The sequence below is a fragment of the Rhodnius prolixus genome, unplaced genomic scaffold, assembly GCF_049639745.1.
Source record: "Rhodnius prolixus isolate KJV_2025 unplaced genomic scaffold, Rpr scaffold_12, whole genome shotgun sequence".
Classification (NCBI taxonomy): Eukaryota; Metazoa; Arthropoda; class Insecta; order Hemiptera; family Reduviidae; genus Rhodnius; species Rhodnius prolixus.
In genome coordinates, this window is record NW_027411635.1 from 11,895,624 (window position 1) to 11,915,910 (window position 20,287).

General features: G+C 33.4%; 1 protein-coding gene across 22 annotated transcripts in view; it reads right to left on the minus strand.

Moving 5' to 3' along the window:
* PMCA (plasma membrane calcium-transporting ATPase 3) overlaps window positions 1-20,287 on the minus strand; it is a 451,317-nt gene that overhangs the window by 94,174 nt on the left and 336,856 nt on the right. For 21 of the 22 annotated variants that reach the window (XM_074142761.1, XM_074142762.1, XM_074142745.1 and 18 more), the window contains 10 exons: window positions 19,952-20,193; window positions 19,717-19,879; window positions 19,513-19,614; window positions 18,680-18,859; window positions 18,334-18,528; window positions 17,917-18,123; window positions 16,913-17,111; window positions 16,618-16,829; window positions 15,555-15,706; window positions 13,691-13,826 (listed from right to left, as the gene is read on the minus strand). In XM_074142761.1, coding sequence (XP_073998862.1) covers window positions 13,691-13,826; window positions 15,555-15,706; window positions 16,618-16,829; window positions 16,913-17,111; window positions 17,917-18,123; window positions 18,334-18,528; window positions 18,680-18,859; window positions 19,513-19,614; window positions 19,717-19,879; window positions 19,952-20,193 — 1,788 coding nt within the window. Of the gene's footprint in view, window positions 1-176; window positions 2,306-13,690; window positions 13,827-15,554; window positions 15,707-16,617; window positions 16,830-16,912; window positions 17,112-17,916; window positions 18,124-18,333; window positions 18,529-18,679; window positions 18,860-19,512; window positions 19,615-19,716; window positions 19,880-19,951; window positions 20,194-20,287 lie in introns of those variants that run through there. The other variant, XM_074142767.1, reaches the window with a different exon arrangement.

Here is a 20,287-nt window from a genome sequence, read left to right on the forward strand (position 1 = left end):
TAAGTAAAAAAAACAACAAAATAAACTAACTTGAACAATACATAAAGTAAAACAAAAAACAACAATATTAAAAATGCATATCGAAGGCCGACTTCAAAAATGGCCACTTTTAGGGCGTTTTACGTTTTAGAAGCGCTTTGCAAAGCCTTTTGTCTCAATGTGACAATTCTGCCAAGAAGAGAAAAATTAATACAACCTGTCCGACCCGAACAGTAGGTAAGATAACAATTTTGGATGTGCTACACTGAATTACATTGCTGCTAACATCTGACAGATTCTGATATTCTCCTCTATTGTACACATTTGATAAAGTTCAAGTAAGACTCGGTTTGATTTCTCCTTTCAAAATTTTGTGACATACACTAATCAGTAATCATAGGGCGTCAGAAATTTAGAAAGTGAAAAACAATCTGCAATATGAACTAGAAATCAGAACACTGACGAGAGGAAAGCAATCCAAACTCCATTCGGAAGTAAAGAGAAAAGGCAGGCGTTTGTAGCGTTTGAAATCATGAACATTGTATGCATAAATTATAATTGCATATACTGTCAATGAACTTGACTTGCACTGCACTAATGGATAGGCGGACTAATCTGAGGGGATGGTAATAAGAAATGCAACCTTATTTTAGATAAATCTCCATTAACTGGAAGATGGGTCTAGGTCCTTTTCAAGATGGCTTATAGAGGTTGTAAGGCTTGGAAAGAAGAAAAAAAGTAAAGTAAAGCAATGCTTATTTTTAAGGCGGGCTTTGCGTCCAACAACCAAGTTAGGTGTCGTGGAGGAGGCGTCAAGCAAGCATACTTTACTGTAAATTTCTCATATATACCATTATAAAATTCAAGGCCTAGAACGGGAACCGATCCCAGTATCAAAATACTTATTAGTTTAGTCAGAGAGTTTTGCTAGAGAGAAAGGGCTAGAGAGCTGATGATTTCTGCAACAACTTTTCTCCATCACGCTGGGCAACTAAAGCATCAAGAAGGTAAGAATGAGAGATAGAGAAGTAGCCGCTACACTGACGAGGAAGCGCGCAGAAATGCTATTACGGAACCTCTAGCAACACTTCTGTAAGATAAGCGATCGAAAAGAGTTCCATAAGGAGAAGTGCTAATCCAGTCGTTAAAATTACCTGGAAAAAAATCTGCTGCTGCTGGCAAAAGTCTGAGAATAAACTGGGTAAGCACTTAACAGGTCTCTTACAACACGGAACATTTAGATTCAGGAAAGTGCCTGAAACTAGGTAGTAAGTAGTGGTGGCTCCTGCACATTTCATTGGCAGGCAAATCCCATTTGATGAAGGACTGACAAAATCATTCGAAATAGTTCTAAGTGCCAGGTACTGAAACAAAAGCTATCTTATCTTAACTAGATCCTCGCCAGACTCTAGAGTTATTTGGGGAAAAGGCTAGGGTAAACACATCTATTTCATCAAGGCACTAATAAGGAATTCGAGACCTCATTTAATCACAAGGCACTGGGCCCATCTATTGCACGCTAGTGTGCTTGATGCTACGTGCTTCTAAGCGGTACACGTCCGGCTAAAAGTGATCAAGACTGAAGAAGACCTATTCTCTGATTTATACTAAACGCGCATACATGGAATTTCGCGCGAGTAACATTGCAAATTAGTAAACTAAACCTAAAAGAAAAACTAAAACAAAAAACATGTTAATTAAATGCAAATATTTTCAGATATCTTAGTGAATACAGCATCTATGCCATTTCGAATTAGTATCATTACAAAATGCCTTACTTTTGAGATTTTAAAGATAGAAAATTGGAATCTTTGTGTATTAGCATATCAGAACCACTTGAAAATGTGCGGGGCTCTGCCCAGCATGCTAGGTAGGCCATTTGTTTGGCCACCCTATATATATATTAATTAATAAAAATCTCGTTTATTTCACTGGGATATTCCCTAACTTCATTTGCCGAATCTGTTCGTATTAATTCATAGATTCTACCATAAGTCGTTATTTATTTAATTCAAAAGATTAGGGAAGACACTAAAATTCGCACTAACAGAACTTGGCCTTATAGTATTACTATTCAAATTGGTTTGGAAGATGAAAAAAATAAAATGATGCCAATAGATAAAGGGTAGTTTCTATTAAATCTAATTTGTATTTGTTTTTTTAGGTAATCTTAATTATTAATGTGGTTAAGCTGCTGGATACACCTTACAGGCTTGCTTTTATATTGGATGTGTTTACAGCGCTTTGATTTCCATAATTTCTTTTCTTGCCTTATCCTTCAAATGACACCTGCTTGCTTGGCGTTGAAAGCTCGGATCACTTTCAGCTGGAACATCCAACAGAACAAAGGAAGCAAAGGAACAGAGGAATGAAGCGAACATTAAACATTTTGTTACAACACATACTACTACACAGCGAGTTCAAAGAGACCAATAGACTCAAATCTTTACGCCCAGCTAACTCTTCATACAAAAGTTTAAAAATCCATCAACCTCCAAATAATAAAATGATTAACAATAGTATAGGTGAAAATATACAGGTAGCCAGATTAGGTGGACCGCTGTACAATTTTGATTATTCCTCCGGCCCTGATACTAATCACATGTAAGCTGATCTCAAACATGGATGATCCGTAAAGTTAATATGAAACAAAAAATGGAATCTACACTTTTTAAACTACATAAAATCTTTAGGTAATGCGTCCTTTTACCAACATGCTATACCACTTACTAGAAGTTGGCATCGTCAGAAACGAACCCTAGGATCGCCGGTATTTAAAATTTAAACTTTCAATAGAGAACCGAAAAACTGAAGAATTGAATACGCGTATATTTATGTTGTCTTATGACCGTTGATCTTTGAGGGCCCCGATTTCATGAATATAAATAAAGAAACATTCATCCAGTATAGTAAGAGCCAGTCATTTATCACGATGTCATGACACCTACAAAAGCGAAGTTCCTGATTATTTTCAAGAATATGACTTTTACGCAGATCGTATATCCTTCCAAAATCAGCCTATCCATTACGAGTGAAACAGTTTCAGATTAGGCCAAAGTTCAATTAAAAGCTGCAGAATCAAAGTAATTTCTTTTTTAATTTAAGCCTGGATGTACAGCTAATCAGGATTTCAATAAAGATTTGGGGGGCAACAGTACATATATAAGAAAAGATAGGCAATTATCAGCGCCGTTAAACTAGGCTGAAAGTTTCGGGTTTAAAGCCACGCTACCCTTAGATGTTTTCTTCCTAGGAACCTCAGTAGCTCACTGTTCTGTGGAGGCCGGCAGTATAGTAAGCAAGATCCTAATGTTCCTTAAAGATAACTCACCTTAAATAACTTTAATAGTAAAGACAGAACAGGTAGAGGTCCAAAGTGGATCATCTAATGGAAGTTGCCCACTGTTCTGGGTCACGCGCTCTGGTATGGTAGTGAAATGCCGAAATCTTGCTAATAAAGTTGCAGACAACTCTAATACATTCAGAAGCCAAGAATGCCTCTTTCGTACACTTCTTACAGATAGTAAATGTTAGATATGCCATACTAATTGTAGTATATTGATACAGGGTCTTATAACTATGCATGAATGAGAGCCAGAAGGTATAATCCTGCAGATACAATGGTGCAGTAACGTTTAATTGGACTTTTATTGGGTCAGCAAAGGAGAAAGAATGATTCAACATTGTTATTCATCAAGAAAGATGGTAGGAATCGCGACGTCTAGATTCCCGGGTGATGGTCACGGGATGACGTGCAACACGAGTGATTGAAGAACATCTAGGATTTTCCTGTAAAATATATCAATACTCAACGAGAATGAAGAAGGCTTGTTTTAGGTTAGCTACAGACCAAGATTTGAGATGGTGGTTAGACATACAACTAGAGGCAGGATAATTAGACAGGTTTAGGTTTAGATTTCTAGACGTTCTGTAGCTCTAGAAACTGTGGAAGTACGTAATAACAATTTTTAGTTAATGTAGGAAAATTGATAATTTTTGCTTAATATTATATTATTTGTTTGAGGAAGTCTAAATCCTACGCTAACCAACATTGCTCTGGAACGATGTTGCTGTCTCAGAAAAAACAATAACATAAACCGAGTCAACGACAAAAATCCAGACCTGGATTGAACTATTTAAGATCCACAGCAGTCTAAGAAACTTGAGGATTTCATCGGGCATTAACCTTAAGGAGCCATAATCTAAGAATTTTCTATGTTTTTCTGACCAAATAATACTATATTGAGAACTATATTTCTCTTTAAATTGCAGTGCCCAATAAGAGGTCCAAGTAGGGAGTCTAGAAATGTCCATGAACTCACAGAATCACCTTACTATAAGCTCTGTCTGGACCTCAACCTGCACTTAAAATTGCTGACAGTAATCTATCCATCACATTCATAGCAACTAATAAGACATATAATGGCTGGGACAAATGTAATGGCTGACCGCCAGTAACTTGCTAGAGATCTTGCGCTCTATTTAGAGTACACCTTCCCAAGATGTTTCTTCAATAAACAGTGTTTAGTTTCTAGGTGCATTGCTCTCTAACTTAAAAATTAATTACGTCAATTAACATATGTATTTATGAATACTCGAGAAAACAAGGTGCCTACATTGGATTTTCAGTTATAAAAACTAATAATCAGATGTGGACACTGGACCGGACTAAATACTTAAAACTCGTAACTAATCAAACTTTTTTTATGCACAATACGTGGGAAAAGTATTCAATTTTTCTAGCTGTGATTCAGAATAAACTGATAGTGGGGCAAGACATATGAAACTGTGAGGGGCAGCGAGAGGATTTTAGAGCTCAGGAAGGACAAGTCTAATTCATACTTTATGTGCACTAGCTCAACTTAGTACCTAGTCACAATACAACTTTTAAATACAGCTAATTAAATAATAATAATGAATTATAATGAGAGAAAAATTGTATATATTGCTAGAGTTATGAAGATTATTTTCTTAATCCTATTTAGGATGACAAGGATAGGTACATATTTCTGAGTGGTGATCTTCAGGAAAGACACAGACATCCCAAACTTTGAAAGTTTATTCGAGCTGTAAGTTAAGCGCTTTATAATAAGTTATGTAACCTGAGAGTTGTCTTTTCACTGCATCATATTGAAGGGAAGCGAAAATATTTAAAATTATTCTTAAATATTATTTGTAATTAAAGTTGTAAATTACCCTGCTACACAACTTAATCTTAAGGTAAATAGAAACTTACTAATATCTTTATACATCTTTAATGTTGGAGCTTATTTAGTAGCCAGAAGGAGAGCAATTATTCTAAACATTTTTCCGTAAATTCCAGCTCTTATAACATTAGAGGCGAAGCATAAAAAAGTTAGCATCGTTACAAACTCTTCGCATTCACTGCAACATGATGAAACTGTAATTCTAACGCCGTTTTCAAACATTACTCTCTTTATCCACACTGTTTTCTAATTTTCTAATTTTTTTTTTTTTTTTTTTTTTTTTTTTTTTTTTTTTTATGTTTTCTGCGAAGTTTTAGATTAATTGAATTATAAAATAACTTTTTTAATTACTTTTCAAATGCCTTATCTTCCAAATTTTTATTTAGATAATAATTTTTCTTATACTGGCCAAAGTTTTGCCAACAAACCTCTCTCTTCTTCTTTTAATAAAAATAGTTCACTCAATGCCTTGATCCATAAAATTATCAGTAATGATTAGAAAACGAAGTGGCTAGTGTTGGTGTAGTGATTAAGAAGTGAAAGATCCCCAGTTCGAATCCCGCGTATAGATACTTTTTACTTGTTAGGAAAAACGTTAACAGTAAATGAATTCCACCCCGTCCAAGATTCCTAATAGGTAGACGGACATTAAGCCCCGTTTGAAAAAATAAGCGTTTTCTTCACTTTTTTTACTTACTAAAAAAACGGAATTCGCGAAACTATTTTTGACGTTTTTGTCCCAATTAAAATCCATTCTCGTTCAACTAATTATTTTTGAACATTTTCGGTTAACGGCAAAGTTAAAAAGGATTGGTGTTCTAAAAATACCATCTAAAATTTTCTTTAAACTCAGATTTTAAGAAATATTGTTCATATTAATTCGGATTCTTATCTTTTGGCAGTTGACTACTGACTAAGAAAATGTGTTATAGAATCCAAGATAGATCTCAGAAATTGGTGGAAGGACTATCACACGGTGGCCCCAAAAAGAAGGAAGCTTTGAAGCAGCTTTGCAGAGTTAGGAGAGGTCACGCACGCTTCTCCATATTGAAGGAGGTCCACCTTCAAATATTTATTACTTAATTTTCTTCATTTCTTTGCTGAATTTTCGTCATCCTTTGTTCGTTATTTAATTTGAAAGATGCTTTTCGTTGTTTGCAAAATAAAGCTACTAATATATTCATGTGAAAAAATGGTTCTGAGACCAACCCTCTAAAATGTCAATTCTTCGCGCACAGAAGGCGAAAAAAAATTGTTCCATAAAAAAGTTTAAGAACATGGATTCACATGTCGCTTGTTCACGTTATATTTAGTGAAGCATCTCATCTCTGGAATTTGCATCACATAAAAAAATGTTTCCAGTAATAATGTACTATCCATTAACTTTTAAATAATAATTCGTATTATATCCATAATCAAATAGGAAGCAATTTTTTATTGTTCATTCGCAAGTTAACAAGATAATTTTTTTTTAAAGTCACAATACCTTCTGTTTTTAATCGAAAATTATTTCTTTTTTGTGTGAGGAAATTAATTTCCTACGGCAATTGTTGTAACTTCTCCGGATTACGGTTGTAATTTTATTTAATCATTAATAAGTAGTTACAAAAGTTGATATGCATGAAAAAATGCTAACCTTTAAAGTAACATACAATAAATAAATCATATTTTCGGGTCTTATTTTATGTACGAAACCTTTATTTAGTCATGACCAAAACACCTTTACTTCTCGTTTGCTATTTAAATGTTCTGCAATCAAAGTACAGGAAGAAAAAATTGTGAATGCTGACTTCTGATAGGTTTTTCAACCATAAGGATAATTTGCAAATATAGACAAAGAAAACGCAGCAATTAAAAATGGCCAGTAAGTGAAAAAAATAACGCTATGCAAATTGTACATTTGTCAGAAACAAGTAAATGTAAGCATTGGATGGCAGAGGCTGGACAGCTCTCTCAGAGACTAGAAAAATATAGGTTCGTAAATGAGGTCAAGCTTTTGCTTTCTTACGTTTTATTTAATTTATTTTTTGTTTTGTGTTTTGGTATGGTGGGCAACTGAAAATATTAATTTTGATCTCTTTTCTGGACAGATGGATAGCGTTTTTAAAACCCCTTTTAATTAATCTAATTTAATTAAAATTAACCAAAATAAAGCTACTCTGCAAAATGATAACTATACGATGGCCGTCCTAAAGCTAGCCGGTTAAGTAGAACTAATTCCTGTAGAGCTGGTAGGTAAGAAGTGCAGCCTCTGCACTATTGTGATAGCCCCAATTTTTACTGTTAGATTAGGAACCTTTCTCCCTTCTATTGCACTTTTCCTCAAAGCTAGGCACTTTAAAGATTAAGAAGCCATTCTAAAATTTGTGTAACAAGCTGGTACAATTATTATGTATTGTTTTTCTGTTAATTATTTGAAATTAATATAAAACAATAAAAAGAAATATTAGCCAACATGAACTTTACACTCCCTTTTTTGATCTGAGTTACTCGGAAATACATTATGTAAGTAAATACGCTGAAACACAGTAACACTTTTGCAATCAATCTATTCTTACGCGCGAGATCTTTTTGCAATTTAAAAATTAAAAGTTACCACATTTTAGATTAATTTTGTGAGGAAGAGAATGTAATTGTTGTATTGAGGTCTAGATGTAATGAAGAAATATAAATTGATTAAAAAAAAATAAAATTGTAGCCCTTACACGATATCAATATTGAAGCAATATATTGACATTGTACCCATCAATATAATATATAATATTTACTCAAAATCGTGTGGAAAATTTTATTTAAATAATCTATTACGAATACATCAATAAAATAATAACAAAAAACAACTATATTCTTCTAGCAGAAATTATTTTACTGTCAAGAGACATTGTTAAGAATTCTAAAGGAAAATGCGAGGGCGAGAGAGGTTGTTTCCACCTCTCGCTTAAGGGAGTCAGTTGTAGAAATTAAATTAGAAGGCATATTGATTTTGCACTACTAAGAAGACATTCTAGCTCAACATTTTTAGATCCTGTGTTGGCAACCACGAAACAGTATGCTGGCGCTGATATTGAGAAATAGAAATATACAATGTTGAGAAGCACTGGACGAGCGCGAAAGGATGCGGGGCTGGTCAAAATGTATGGTGAAGAAGGAAATGGTATTTGTATCACTGAGAGAGAGAGAGGATTTGTAATGACCAGTATTACAGCCTAACTGTTAAAATTTGCTTTATAAAATTAAAGTACTTATTTGAGGTTGGTCAATTATCAGTGGAGAAGGATGAAATGTTCAATGACAGGAATCTGATTGCATCAAGACCGGAAATTGATACAAAAAAAAAAGCCTAAATCAAGGCATCATCTTTTGAGAAATTGTCCCCTGTTAACAGTTCCAAAGCAGTTACATGATTTACTTATATGTAATGAGTGGATTCTCCATTCTAACAGAAATTCATTTTAGTCTCAGGATCCCAAAAGCTGATGTAAAGCATGATGGGTGACCAAATTATTTACTTTTACCCAGATGTGCGCACGCATACAGACGTGTGACGTTTAGTGACTTTAGAGTAAAGAAAACTCTTCAACAGATACCTGATACTTGCTAGCCTGCTGATCGATCTTTCTTTTAGGTTCTTCAAATCTTTTATTTCTGATAAAGTGATATTTAAAATCCATCGAGGATGATGTGCTGCCGAATGTACCAGAGAAAATAAGATAAATATGTCTTAAAATAACTTTTTACTTTCTTCTACAATTTTTCTTGAATAAAAATTAACCTGTTAACTGTATTGCACGAAAGTACAGAATGTAAAAACACAAACCTGAAGAGAGTTTACTGAATTTCAGTAAAGAGTCGTTTGATTTTAATTAAATGTCTGACGGTCCTAAACTTTTTAAATTTTTTATTTTTAATTCTTTTCAGACAACTTATCAAATTACTTGAAATGCATACAAGTAGCGTAGAATAAATGGTTACATATCTACATCAATGATTCCAAAATAAAGGTAAAGGAGCGGTTGGGGCAGGTTTTTTTAATCTTTTCGAACAATGATTAGCCTCGAGGAAGAAATAATAATTTTTGATACAAACAAGTTATCAACGTATGACATTCATCACTTCGGAAAAAAGAATAGAAAGAAATCTTTTTATCAGAAAGACTGGTTGAAATTATGCATAAAAAAATCAATAATGGTGAAATAAAAATTAATTGAAAAAAGGGAGACTATTCTCTGCCAATTAAATTCGAGAGACTTGCCACCTACATAAGAAAAAGTATTTGCCACCTTCGAGCTCAAAATTAAGGCTACAAGGGTACCAACTAGAGAAAGCCAAATGTAAGGCTTAGAAACAATTGCTGAGGGAAATGACAATTTATCTTGAAAAGAATTTTTCACCACTTTTAGATCAAGAACTTCCAACATCACTACCTACATCATAAAAGGCTTAGACCTAAAAAATATTCCTATTTGCTCGTGTGTAACATCGTCGCGAGGATTCATACTGCATATTTGAGATGTCTCAAATTTTATAATAAGTTCAAAAATGATTCTTTTATTTAAAAAATGGTACTAATGACATAGATAAAAATGGTTATTATGACAATAGTTATTGCTTCGTGGGTTAGGCTAACAGTATTTAATTTATTTGCGGTTATGTGCATTATTCATCGGTTTTTAAGATTATGCAACATGTTAGGCAGCTTTTTAGACCTGGTATCAAAATTTACGATTTAGTAATTGCTATTAAACGCTAATGGTTACAAAAGTGAATTATTAACTCTTAACGCAGCATATATGAAAATGATTTCTTCTGAACGCAATTCTTTTCAAGATCTTATTCAATTTTATTGATCAAATAAAACAGTTCTGGTCTTTTAGCTACCAAATAGAGCAAAAATATATGCCTATTGGGTCCTTCCGGACAAAATAATATAGGCAAAAGTTATTTTTCGGAAATTACCACCTGCGTAAAAGATCAAATTTACGTTGATAAGTTGAATATTTTGTATTTTTTGTTGTTTTCTTTTTTCATTGTAGTCCATAAAAAGTTACTTTGTTCTATATTTGACTTCATCTCCATCAATTCTAAATTTTTAAGAGGCGCCTAGAACTACATACACATACTAAAAAATTATAAACTAATTTTACAGTTAACAGGTTAAAAGAGAATACTCAGAGCAGAAATATGAAGAGTTTACAATGAAGCGAGTAAGATCATTTGAAAATTTATTATTATTATACAAGTGTCCTACCGAACAGTTTTGATTAGAAGATTAAGAAAATGTTGAATACCAAAGCAGAAAACTAATAAGAATTATTGCTAATGAATATATAGATTATATACTTGTATTATTTTGTTGTCTAAATCAATTTTAACTATCTACCTTTTTTTTTTTTTTCTTTGGATAATGAACGAAAATTTAGGCTCCAGAATAACTACAGTTCCGGTTTAGCTAAAATGTACAGGATTCTAATCGAACAAAGATTGTTGGAAACGTAACACAAAGAACATCAAAATAGAACAGAAAGTAGTAGATTTATGGTAGTAAACGTGTTAAGAAAGAAAAGAAACAATTACGAGTACATATTTTACTATTGCTTTGATTATTTGAACAACGATAAATAATTCCACTTGATATGCTGGACATCAAATACTTTCACCTATCTTAAGATTTAGACAATTCAAAACACTTCTGTATCTCATTCAATAAAACTTACAATCAGGAGTATTTCAAAGAATATATTAAGTAAAGGTGATATAAATAAAATGGGTATTTACTCAATGTCAAATTAATAAGCATGTACTTCCAATTAGTATATTTAAAAAACTTGAAAATGCTTTTGTCTTGTAAGTTCATACTCATAAAATTGAGGGGTTTAATGTGGTAGAATTTTTAATAAAAGTTTAATGGTTCTTTGCATAGCAGCATTTAAGAAGAGCCTAACTTAACATCATACTAAAAGTGATTTAAAACTTGCTAATATACTTCGAAAGTTGAAAGACTGCTTTGACTTAACTTGAATTAAATATGATGAATACATTTTTTTTATAATCGTTTAATTGTCTACTATTCATTCAAAGTACTCAGTAAAAAGTAAAATTATATTTTTTTAAAACATCTGAGTGACACTAAAAACCGGTCATAACATTTTCCCAAAAGTGGCAAGAATGCATTAAAAAAAATTAATCAAAAGTTTGCAAAGAATCATCATTCTAAATACAAAACATAAAGCTACAATTTGGTCACGCCACGTCACCCACCCACTTCCATCTAAACCTGCCATCATTAGCAATAAATCAAATTAAACAGGATTTTTTTAAAATAAAATAATAAACTAGACATTACTGTTGCTTTTGTTTTCAATTCATAAGTGCCTTTTTCCCCTGCAGCTACAATCTACTAATTTCTGTTGCAAAAGCTCAAGTGATAGGGATCATGTTACTTGATATATCGAGCAACTATAGAATGTTTTAAAAAAATCGGTGACCAGTGTTGAAAAAAAGAAATCTATTTTAATAGGATTTTTAATGGAATGACTCGTTGAACTCAATACTGAATTAGAGGGTAGGAAAAAGTTACTCTTTCCTTTAAGAGGTTGTGAGCTACTAAAAATTAGAAAGGCCTACAATAGCTACCCCTCTAATTCTACTTTACATATGAAATTATGTGATTTGTTTAGAAGCGATTATAAGAAAGAGGATATAGCAAAGCCTTCCCCAAGGTAAGTAAGAGCTCACATTTCTGAATGAGTACCTACTCAAGACGCCTGAATTACCTCTTTGACTACCAAATTGAGGTAAAATTTGCGATAAAAAGTATACACCTTCATTCTCATTTATATCACCTGTTTTATTTTAGAAATACTTTGTTGATTCTTGGGCACAATGATGGTAAGTTTTAGTTATAAAACGATGGGAGCGAGTATCTTAAACATAAATGAGATCAAAATAATAGAATCCAACCATCAAATTCCCTGTGCAAAAACAAAAATTAAGAAACTAAATAAATAATAATAATCACAAAATATATTTCTCAAAAAAAAAAAAATAAATAAAATTACAACTGAATAAGATTAGTAAATTCCCATAAAAATCATTAAATTTCCAAAATGATGAACATACCTAACAATACTGCCAGCTACATAACTCTTTAAAATAATAATAATTTAAGTTCGTTAAGTAAGATGCTAACTTGAGAAATTAGTCTGCGTGGATGTGTGTGTGTGTGCGTGTGTGAGAGAGAGAGAGTGTGACAGTGAGTGAGTGAGTGAGTGAGTGAGTGAGTGAGTGAGTGAGTGAGTGTGTGTGTGTGTGTGTGTGCATTCCCATGGTCTAATTGTTTATTTTCTGAGGAGGAAATACTTTCTTTTTTTTTTAATAACGCCTTATTAATATTTTTTCTCTAAAATATGTATTAATATTTCAAGAAAAAAATTGTAAAATTGAAAGAAGTATTTTGTGGTAAAAATATTAGAATTATTCCAACAGTTTTTCTCTTCCAAAAAATAAATAAATAAAAATAAAAATACCTTTTCCTAATTCAACAATTTTGGTAGGGCTTTCTTTCTATAAAAGGTAAAAATAAATGTATACCATGCAGATCAATTTGCTATTAAATAAAATAATGTAAGAATAGATAAAACTACGTTATTACTTAAAAAAAAAAAGTAAAGTAGAAGTTGCCCTAGCCTACATGATCAGTCAAAGTAGAAGCAATTTTCTCCCACATTACAATCATCTATATAACAAGAAATAAAACGACTATAGCCACTCAGAGAATGGTGTTAAATAAGCAGCATTGTAGTTCTTCAAATCTTCAAATTTAAACTACTATTTTTTATTAATTTTTTTTTTTTGTGATTAATAACAAAGCTTGAAGTTGTAGAAAGTGTCTATCCCCTAGATGGCAATGCAAGAATACATTCAACCAAATACCTTAATAAAAATAAATAAATAAACCTTTATACAAAAGAAATTTTTTCAGGTTCAGACTGTTCCAAATAGCATTTAACATGCAGTAAAAAAAGATTATCTTTATCTTTTTTTAATGACCATGCATCAATTTTGAATTTTTTATATATTATAAGATTATAACAAAATAAAAATTGCTTGAACGAGAATTAACACGAGAACGCGCGTTACTACTGCGGAACTCTGCCACGCAACAAGACTAGTCGCTGCCACGTCTAGCGCATAGTCCCAGCATAGAAATTAATCTCCTCACTCCTTATAGTACAAAATTTTAAATAAATCAAACTGACGCGATATTCTTGGCGGTCACGAAATGATTTATAGCTAGAAAGTGAAAAAATAAAAGTTTAAAACCAAAAACCACAATGAGTAAGAATGTAATGAGTGAATGTGTTTTAATGAACAGATCAGAATCTCAAAACTGGAAAAGCAAAATAAAAATTAATTAAAAAATAAATAAAAAATATTTAATAAAGGGTGGAGGAAAACGCAGTTCTACAAATTCTCATAAAGCAGGGGGTGGGAACAAGGTTTACCTGGGTCTGAAGGCGAGTCAAGCCTCTTATCCAGAGGATCTGTCCGGCTCTAGGCTTCTTGTCCGAGTCGGAATCAAACTTCTCCTCTCCAAGGTTAATGGCTTCTGTGTACTCTTCTGGATGCCCTCGGCCCCATCTACATCAAAATAACAAAAATTATGTGGTGAGAAAGAAACACTAATATTGCTACAAAAAAAAAAAAAAAGCACCTAGTGGTGCTACTCTAAACATTTGAGTTGCAAAACACATGCATTCTCATCAATCAAACAGACCATTTTACTTAGTATAACTAAAAAATTATTCATATAGGACTTAGGTTTACTTAAAAATAGGGCATATTTATAACTTTTAATGACCTCTGGTCTATATTTACTAAGACTTAGTTGTGAATTGATATCATTTTAATCCTTTACTTTTGATAAAAGTTTCTTTAAATATAATTCAATTTCTGATTGCTCAGTATTGTTTTTTCTTTCGTTTGTTTAACTATTCGTGGAACATTAAATTTTAGGGATTCAGATACATTATTCAAACTGTCCCGCAGCTGAAACAACCAGGAAAATTTGTGAAGTTCAAGGGGTAACTGAATAAATCATCTTCTCATGTTGGTTTCGAAAATTCAATAGTGGAGACCAGATTGGACTGGAAAGGCGAGTTTTTAGGAAGTCCTTCAGTGGTAAAGGTAGATTACTCTAACCAAAGCTAAGGAGTCTGTAATATTGCTCTTCAATCACGGACGTGCCCTCTAAGTAAAGAAGGTAAGGAGGTGGTGAACAAAAGAGATCAGCAGTCACATTTTTCTTTCTGGGGCAATAATATACATCTAACTTAACAGAGTTATACTCTTCATTATACAAAATTGCAAACGAATTTAATTTTTTTTGTATATTTGATGGGCATGATTTCCCACTGCTTTTCAAACTTAGTAAGCCTAGCACAAAATCAGTATGATTCACGTGCTGCTCACACTGCTTCCTACACGCCGTTCTTTTTGCTATCTGTTGAAGAGAATCTGCCATTGGTTTCTAATAACTCCCATTGTTTTTAAGATCTAAGCTTAAATAGAGAAGAGAAAAACCTTGCTTCACAACGATGTCACCACATTTTTTACAGCGTATTTGATTTACGTATTTTCTTCTATTTGAAGAGAAGACCAAACTTTTATATATATATATATATATATCTTTCTTTCTTTTTTTTATATGCATTATAAGCGAGACCTGCAAAGCTAATATGTATTGTGGCACTGGGTTCGATTTCCGGTCTAGGCCTTGGATTTTATTTAATATGAGAACTTTATAGTAAAGTAGTTGCTAATCGCCTCCGTCCAAGTCACCTAATTGGTAGTTGGACGTAAAGCCCACCTGAAAAAATAGGCATTAATTTTTTGTCTACTTTACATATATAGATATTTACTGCACCCGTCCAAGACAACTAATCGGTAAGTGGATGATAATCGTTAAGTTTCGCCAGAAAAAGTAGGCGATTACTTTGCTTTTATTATATAGGTATATAGTAAATTTTATTAATATGTGTAACGCTCTAATAGACTAAAAAACCTTTAAACAATAAACTCGATGACATAAAATGTTTAGGGTCGGTTTCATTCATACTCATTCCTTTTTTTTTTTTTTTTTTTTAGACAGTGACACCGCTTTTTCAGAATCAGGAGATAATTAGAAAAGATCGCGATCCTTTCTCTTACCAGTAGTAAGAGGAAGTGAAAATAGTTAGCAGAAATACCTATTGGTGAAATTATTATTATAAAATAGTTTTTTATTAATTGTTATCATGAATACAAAAACAATTAAATGGACATACTATTTGTAATATTCTGAAGTTTATACTACTATTTTGTACTTACGAAAGTATCTTTGGTAACTTGCGCGTAGGTATTGTTGTAACAACTTGGCCCCAAAGTAATGTGCCAAATCCGAAAAATAGGCACCACAGCCATTGGTCTAGCGAGAGTTCGTGCGTTGAAAATGCTTGACCGCCGAACTGGATGATCACCACCTGCAGTCAATAACAAATAAATAATAATTAATAAACGAGACACTTGGAAGTTTTGGACGTTTGCTGTATCTTGCTGTCGGGAATTCAAGCGATTCTCCTCTCTCTCACCCCCCCCCCATCCTCTCTGTGCTCTATTTATGGAGCTCTTTCTCTGGACCTCTAAACTAAGATAAAAGTTTTATATTTCTGAACTCCCTAGAGATGCTCACTTACCCAATCATACTATACATAGAGTTGTTTTTTCCTTGAATAGCGTCGCCAATATTTTATTGCAGTCTTGTATTCCACACTTTCAAATCCCAAAATGACCTTAAACCATTTTTACCTATAAGCTCTTGTCCTTTTGACTTTCCCAAAAGACAGCGGCATTCAAAAAACCTTCCTTACGCGTTTAAATTTCCGTGGCACTTCTTTGTCTGGTCCCTTCGCTTTCTGTTTTTAAAATCCAAATGTTCCATCACATCTTCCAACAGCCATGTATTGATAAATTCATTTATCAGAAAAAGTTAAAAAAGCGTTTTAAGACCTCTTTTGAGGCCTATTACTAAATCTATCAGCGCTACAAAAGGAAACTTCATTAGTGAGATACCAGACACCTTCATAAATTAGTACTCCAACTGCTGGGAACTAGAGCGCTGGAGTTTCGCAGCGAGAATTATTATTTCTACAGAGGTTACTTATAGTAATAAAAAATAATGCAGTTAAAGAAGAACTTGTAGTGGAAATTTGTATTAATAAAGTGCCATTAATCAAATCGATTTTTTTAGGGGTAGGGAATCCTACACTTACAAAGTTTCTTTAAAATGGCGGTCTCGAAAATGGTACCAACAGGGGACACAATAAATACACAGCACTCTCCAGAAAAACCACAAATATGATACACTAAATAACAGTGTCTTAATTATTCTCACCTGCGCCGCCATAGTACCAATCCATATTGAATAGAATATTGGATTGGTGAAGAATCCTTCGAAGATATTCCTCTGTCCATGTATCTTTCTCGCGTTGATCTCATTGAACAGCGTCATCATAACAAATGTATTAAAAATTATAGTAAAATGTTCTGTAGGACCCGCACCAAATTCTGCACCGCGTCCAGTAGGAATATCTAACATTATATCACCTGGTCACACAAAATAAAAGTAATATAAGGTGAAAACGAAGGAGATATTCAAAATATACTTCACAAACTGATGTCATACTCACCCACAAATAACAGTGAGAAAATGACGGTTAGTTGATAGATTCCTTGTCCGAGGATATTCTTCATCATAGTTCGCGAAATAAGAGGTTTGGTACGGCCGTAAGGTTTCCTTAAGAGTAGATCTGAAGTAGGCATTTCGGTCGCCAGAGCAAGTGAAGCTAGTGTGTCCATAATCAAGTTTACCCACAGCATTTGCACCGCCTGTCAAACACAATTGATGCACATTCATTCACGCTTAGTATTTGATGAGTAAATGATAAATTAACCCCTACAAAAAAAAAGGAAAGAAAAAAAGAAAAAAAAGACGTACTTCATAAAATGCTTAAATATTTGTTCGCAGTCCGAGGAAGTTTGTTTAGCCTCCAACAATTAAAAAAGTAACATTAGAAATGAGGATAACATAAAAACCAAAATTATTATTATTTGGCCTATTACCTCCATCCTTCCGCCTACTTCCTATAGAAGTGCTTATGAATTCTTGCCTTAATTACCTTAAATCTACGAAATTACTAAGATATTTCAGAAGTTGCTGATTCACGATATCTTAGGTTTTCAATCTCAATGAGCCTGTAAATGCAAAGCTCATCTGTCGATTACGATGATATCAAGTAACCTTAAAGTCTATGCTGCTTATTATGCAAACTACGTCCATCAACTTTTAAAAGAAATAGCTCGGGCCACTTACTTTTCATTACTTGCTTTTTCTTTGAAAACTTTCAGCGCTTTCAACTTAAAAAGATAGAAATACAAATGCTGAGCTCTCTAAGTTCGTATACAATAGTTTACACAACAATATTAAAAATACTTCATAAGATCTCACTAATTGAAATTTTGCACCTCGAATCTGATCGGTGTTCAGAGATAATTTTTAATATTATTTCATAAAAAGTGGTGTCAGTAATTTTAAATTCAAAATGAAAGTGCATTAAACAGTATACTTTAGTAAAATGTGTGGGTAAATCAGTATACTTTTAATAAGTTAAAAATTATAAAAAATTTCCAGAACCTTAAGCGGCGAGTCTTGTACTGCGCAGGCTCCTATAAACGCCACAATGACTGCCACAACGTTGACGGTCAGTTGGAACTGCAGGAACTTAGCGATTGAGTCATAAACATTACGACCCCACATCACAGCCTTGACTATAGAACTAAAGTTGTCATCTGTAAGTATAATGTCTGATGCTTCTTTAGCCACGTCCGTACCGGCAATACCCTTGCAACAAAAAAACAAAACAAAATTACATTCTATTTTGTAATATGGAGTATCGACAGTTTAGTAATATGATTTCAAACGAGAGATTAAGAAGAGCAATGTTAAAAAGGAGCATGACGTTTTAGTTTGAGCTAGATATACTTTCATTTCTGATAGTCACAATTGAAATCAAGTGATAAAAAAGAAACATAACAGCTACAAACTAATTACCATCGCAAAGCCAACGTCGGCTTTCTTCAGCGCGGGTCCGTCATTGGTACCATCGCCAGTAACGGCCACAACTTCCCTACTTTCTGTACACTTGGAATCAATGATTCCTTTAACCAATATGTACTTATCCGTTGGGGACGATCTCGCAAGTACTCGCAACTTTGGCCACACCTTATCCAGCAGATGCTGCTGTACCTGCAAGTAGAGTATACAATAAGAACAAGAACAAAAATAAAAAAGAAGATTGAACAATTTTTATGGATTATTAAGTTATAAAAGTTTTCAAAGATATGAAAATTTTTATGAATTATTAAGTATTCAGAGATAAGACTAATTTGTTACTTACATTTCCACTGGCATCCCGAATTCTCCTATTAAATTCCTTGCCTTCAAGTATTAGGTAATCATCACCTGGCTTCAAAATGCCACATTTTGATGCTATCGACCTTGCGGTATTAATATTGTCTCCAGTTACCATTCTTACTGTGATCCCAGCGCGCTGGCATTTTCTGATAGCATCTGGAACCTGAGAGTTTAAATTGAACGCTAATATCAGATTACACCAGCCATAGATCTTAAAAAACAACCCCAAAAATACAAAGATAAATCCATTTACGTCTTCTTTAATAGATTCTACCTTTCACTTATTGAAATAATCACTCAGATAAAGGAATAAAGCACGTCTTTCATCAATGTAGTGGCACATCAAAGAGTAGATTATATTCTGGATGTTCTTCAACTTGTTTTTTTGGTGAAAAATTTTTTTAATAGGAAGAAATTCGTTTACATTCACGGGTATTCACTAATTTTCACTTTCAAAAGGTCCGTTAGACAAATAAGTTTAAAGACTTCGAAAGCCTTTGGAAACACAAGCCAGCAGACGAAACCAATGAATAAGTGTGAATAAAATAAAAGAAGTGATATGGCTGAAAAAATCAACACACTGCTTCTAGCGTCAGTTTGCATTCTTAGATGCACAGGCAAAATGCTGACCTGCGAGTCAAAGGTTGTGAGTAAACATTTTGACTGGGTTTTCAAGCATAAATTCCTTCAAAACCGAAAGAAAACAGTCCAATTTTGGGAAAAGGTAACCTAGCTGTGAAGCTTAACTAATAACCTATCACCAAGCTAGATAACCCAGGATAATTAAGTGAAACTTTCAATAACTAGTCTTATTACCTCTGGTCTTACAGGATCTTCAATGCCAACCACGCACAAAGCTGTAAGATTATTTACTATATACTCTTCATCGTCCCAATTAGGTTCGCCGTCTATATGAACCTTTATAGAATAAAATGAATTATTAGAATATTTACAAATACAAATACATTCAAGTTACATTACTTACAACAGTATCAGAGCAAGACAAATGAAATCAATTACCTGGTTGATTTCCGCTTTTCCAGGTACAAAATCTCTGTAGGCAATGGAAATGGTCCTAAGTCCATCGCATGCCATTGGTTCTATTACGTTTCTTACAAGTCTATCCTGCATTTCACGGGTGAATTTCTCAAGATGGCCATCCCGCCCATAAATAAAAGCACATCTGTAAAACAAATTTATAAAATAATAAAATAACAAACAAACAAAAACTTGGTAACTAAAACTGTAAACTAACTTCTTGAGCACAATTTCTGAAGCGCCTTTGGTGAAGAGCCGGTAACCACCTCCTTGTCGTGGCACCACCGTAGACATGGACTTGCGGACTGAGTTGAACGTGTACACCCTAGTAAACATCTCCTCAGGCATGTCATCTCTGACAGTTTGATAACTCTTCTCCAAACCTAACACAAAACCTAACAGCGCACATTCGGTTTTGTTCCCTAACTGGGCAGGCAGTTCTGAGGGATCCTGTGCAGGCTGCAACAGAAAAATTTATGTAAGCAATTGCAAGTTTCAGCTTGTGAAATCTTCCACCAACGGGAACCAAGCTAGTATAAAACAGTAACCTTCC